This window comes from Pinus tabuliformis, chromosome 9 (genome assembly GCF_031772625.1).
Source record: "Pinus tabuliformis cultivar Carrire ecotype Pingquan chromosome 9, CPIR1, whole genome shotgun sequence".
Taxonomy (NCBI): Eukaryota; Viridiplantae; Streptophyta; class Pinopsida; order Pinales; family Pinaceae; genus Pinus; species Pinus tabuliformis.
In genome coordinates, this window is record NC_142307.1 from 1,445,854,190 (window position 1) to 1,445,857,291 (window position 3,102).

Genomic DNA, 3,102 nt, shown 5'->3' on the forward strand with positions numbered 1-3,102 from the left:
TGGAGATTTAATTTCTGATTTGATTTCAATTTAAAATATTGTAGTTGCAATATGTTTTTGTAAACAATAGTTGTAATTAATTTCCATAGCATCATTGTAGTTTATTTCATATAACAAGTTATTAGTTGCTATTGTTTCATTTTCTACCATAGTTATTTATTTTTATTCTATTTATTTTTTAGATGTTTTATCGAATTTCTATAACTGTAGATGATTAGTTTGCACTACAAGGTTAGTTTCAAGTTGGATAAATTAGTTTTAGAGTAGTTGTAAATGTTTAATTGTGCCATTTAGATTTTAGTAAATTATGTATAAAAAAATGTCCATATTGTATAAATTTTCTTTTAATTGAATAAGGCTAAAGGAGTTTAGACTCAAAAATTGCAAATATAATGCACAATGTTTTTGAAGCTTACAACTCTAGATTGTAAGCTTAAAGTAGGGCTCTACTTGTATATTGTTTGAGCTTGTCAATATGTTTGCTTTCAATTTTATACAATTTTAGTTATTCATTGTATGCTTGAGTGTGTTCATTAATTTTATTGCTTTAATTTTGAGGTTGTCGTTTATTTGACAAGTTCCCCATTATAATGGAGTAGAACTAGATAATGTTTTGAATACTCACTTAGATTGCTAACATTTAAAATTTGTTCTATTATGGTTCTGGATTGAAGGAAGGTATAGATGTTGGTTATTCACTTCTTGATCCAAAAGATAGGTGCACCTCGATTTCCTACAACTTCAAGCTTAAATACATCGACCACACTGCCAAGTATGAGACCTTGGTTCTGACTCGGGGAGGCCTTTGATTTGAAATTTAAATTGTATGTATATTTGATGATTTGAAAATCATTGTGTGGTAAGTAAGAAATTCGAATTCATTGTCATTCATATAATTTAAATGCTACCAAGAAGAGATATGGAGTTTATTTTTGGAATTTCAATCTTGTAATAAGTTGAAAATAATTAATATTATATTGTATTAATGGAGAAATGGTTCATGGTTGTAACGTAACTCCTTAAGTTAGGATTAGTTCCAAGGTTGTAGGAGTTTGTTCTCACCTCCCTATTCTTTTGAGATGTATTTAATGTCTTATCTTTGGTTAATTGATGTGAGAGTGGACGCTCCAATTTGTGTAGCCTCCAGGTGCAGCTTGCTCACTTGTGAGTAGCTGGTTTATCCAATTCATTTATTTCCTTTCCAATTTTTCTAACATGGTATCAGAGCTCAGATCTGGTGAGCTTGATTTACCTACAAAGCCTTATTGGCTACATTAGAGCCCTAGTGGCTATAGAGCCTTTGTGGCTACAGTTCCCCAGTGGCAACATAGGAGCCTCAGTGCTCAAAGTTTCAGAGTTTAGGTGGTCGGGAACGACATACCTTACTCACAAGAGAAATTTACTTTCTCACAGGTCTTAGCGTACCTCCCGCTGAGCACAAAGCGGTCATTACATTTTTCGGCCTGACAGAAGCAATGACCATCATGGATATCAGGGTACGACTTTCTTCATCGCCCCAAAAATCACGTTTTTCCAGAAATATAGGGTGATGGTGTATTTTTTATGGTTTTGTGCATGAGATCTTGCCAGATCGGTGGTGGATCTAAGTTGTAGACACAGAGATCGTGGTAGAATGGTGGAAGATCTGTGATCGATTCAAAGGTTCTGGTATGTGTTGAGATTGTTTTTTACTGTAGCTTGTAATTGTTCACTTAGTTAGAATAAATTGAAGATCAGGGGATCTGGAATCCGGTTAGTCGAAAATAAACAATTTCACATAATATTATCTCAATGAGACTAACAAACTTGATGGGACTAATTATACCAATTGGAAATTCAAGCTACAGACGTTGCTTAAGGGATCAAGTGCTTGGTCGATCGTCAGCGACGATGAACAGAAGCCGACCATTTCGGTAGGTGGTATGGCAACACTAATACAGGATTGGGATAAAAGGGACAATAAGGTGAAAGTCTCATTGAAGATGTATGTTAAAGACAACATTATCCCACATATCAGAGACTGTAAATCGTCCAGTGAGATATGGAGTACACTCAAGAACCTTTACCAGATGCAGAACACCAATCATGTCTTGTCACTCAAAGGTAAGTTGTTTTCCATGAGGATGGAGGAGAATGAATCTGAGACTGGATTCATTGCACAGGTCAAGGACCTGAAGGACAAATTGGGTGACATCGGGGAGAAGGTGTCTAATTTTAATCTTGTCACAATTACATTGAATAGGATGATGGATGAATACCAGATGTTCATCACAGGCTTGTCTGCAAGGGACAAAGCCCATGCATTTGAAGAGCTAACAGGAATCCCGATACAGGAAGAAGAGTGGCGGTGAAATTTGAGATCACAAAGTGTCAATCTTGCTCTAATGGCGAAGAAGAAGAAATACTAAGGGAAACAAACACAGGGACAGAAAGGTGGTGGAATTTTTTAGAAGAAACCATTTAGAGATATGTCTCCAAGTAACAATGGTAAAAAATCTGACATTAAATGTTTTTGGGAAAACCGATCATTTGGCTCAGTTTTGTTTTAAGAGACAAACAAACGAGGCTAGAAATAAACAGAGAAAGCACACAAGGAACTTTGCCGATGAAGGCCACAGTCATGATCTTTGATTATTCATAGTTAATTTTGCTCCTTCAGCTCTTGAGGAGGATGAGGCTGAAATATGGTTCGTAGATTCAGGCGTGTCATCACATATGACAGGTAATAGACATTGGTTCGAGAATTTTGGAGAAACTACTTGTGGAGCTAACATATATCTAGGTGATGACAAAGGTTATTAGATCAGGGGGTACGGTGATATTCTAGTGATGTTTCCTGATTGTAATACTAGATATATTAAAAATGTCATGTATGTACCTGGGATCAAGAAGAACTTGATCTCTGTTTCAATGATGGAAGATCAAGACTTGCAAGTCAAATTCTTTAGAACATATTGTGTCGTAAAAGACAACAAGAAGGAACCAATTGCGTCAGGAGTGCATGTGGGAGGCCTGTATAGGTTGAACGTCAAGAGGATGCCACATCAAGCTTTGGCTTCAACATGATTGACAACTGAGAATCTTTGGCATCAAAGATTCAAT

General features: G+C 35.9%; 1 protein-coding gene across 1 annotated transcript; it reads left to right on the plus strand.

The window, feature by feature from the left end:
* The first annotated feature begins 1,922 nt into the window (after positions 1–1,922).
* LOC149154004 (uncharacterized) lies at positions 1,923–2,351 on the plus strand. The gene has a single exon (XM_089444010.1). It carries the CDS (start codon positions 1,923–1,925, stop codon positions 2,349–2,351), a length of 429 nt encoding a protein of 142 aa, XP_089300136.1.
* Positions 2,352–3,102: the final 751 nt, after the last annotated feature.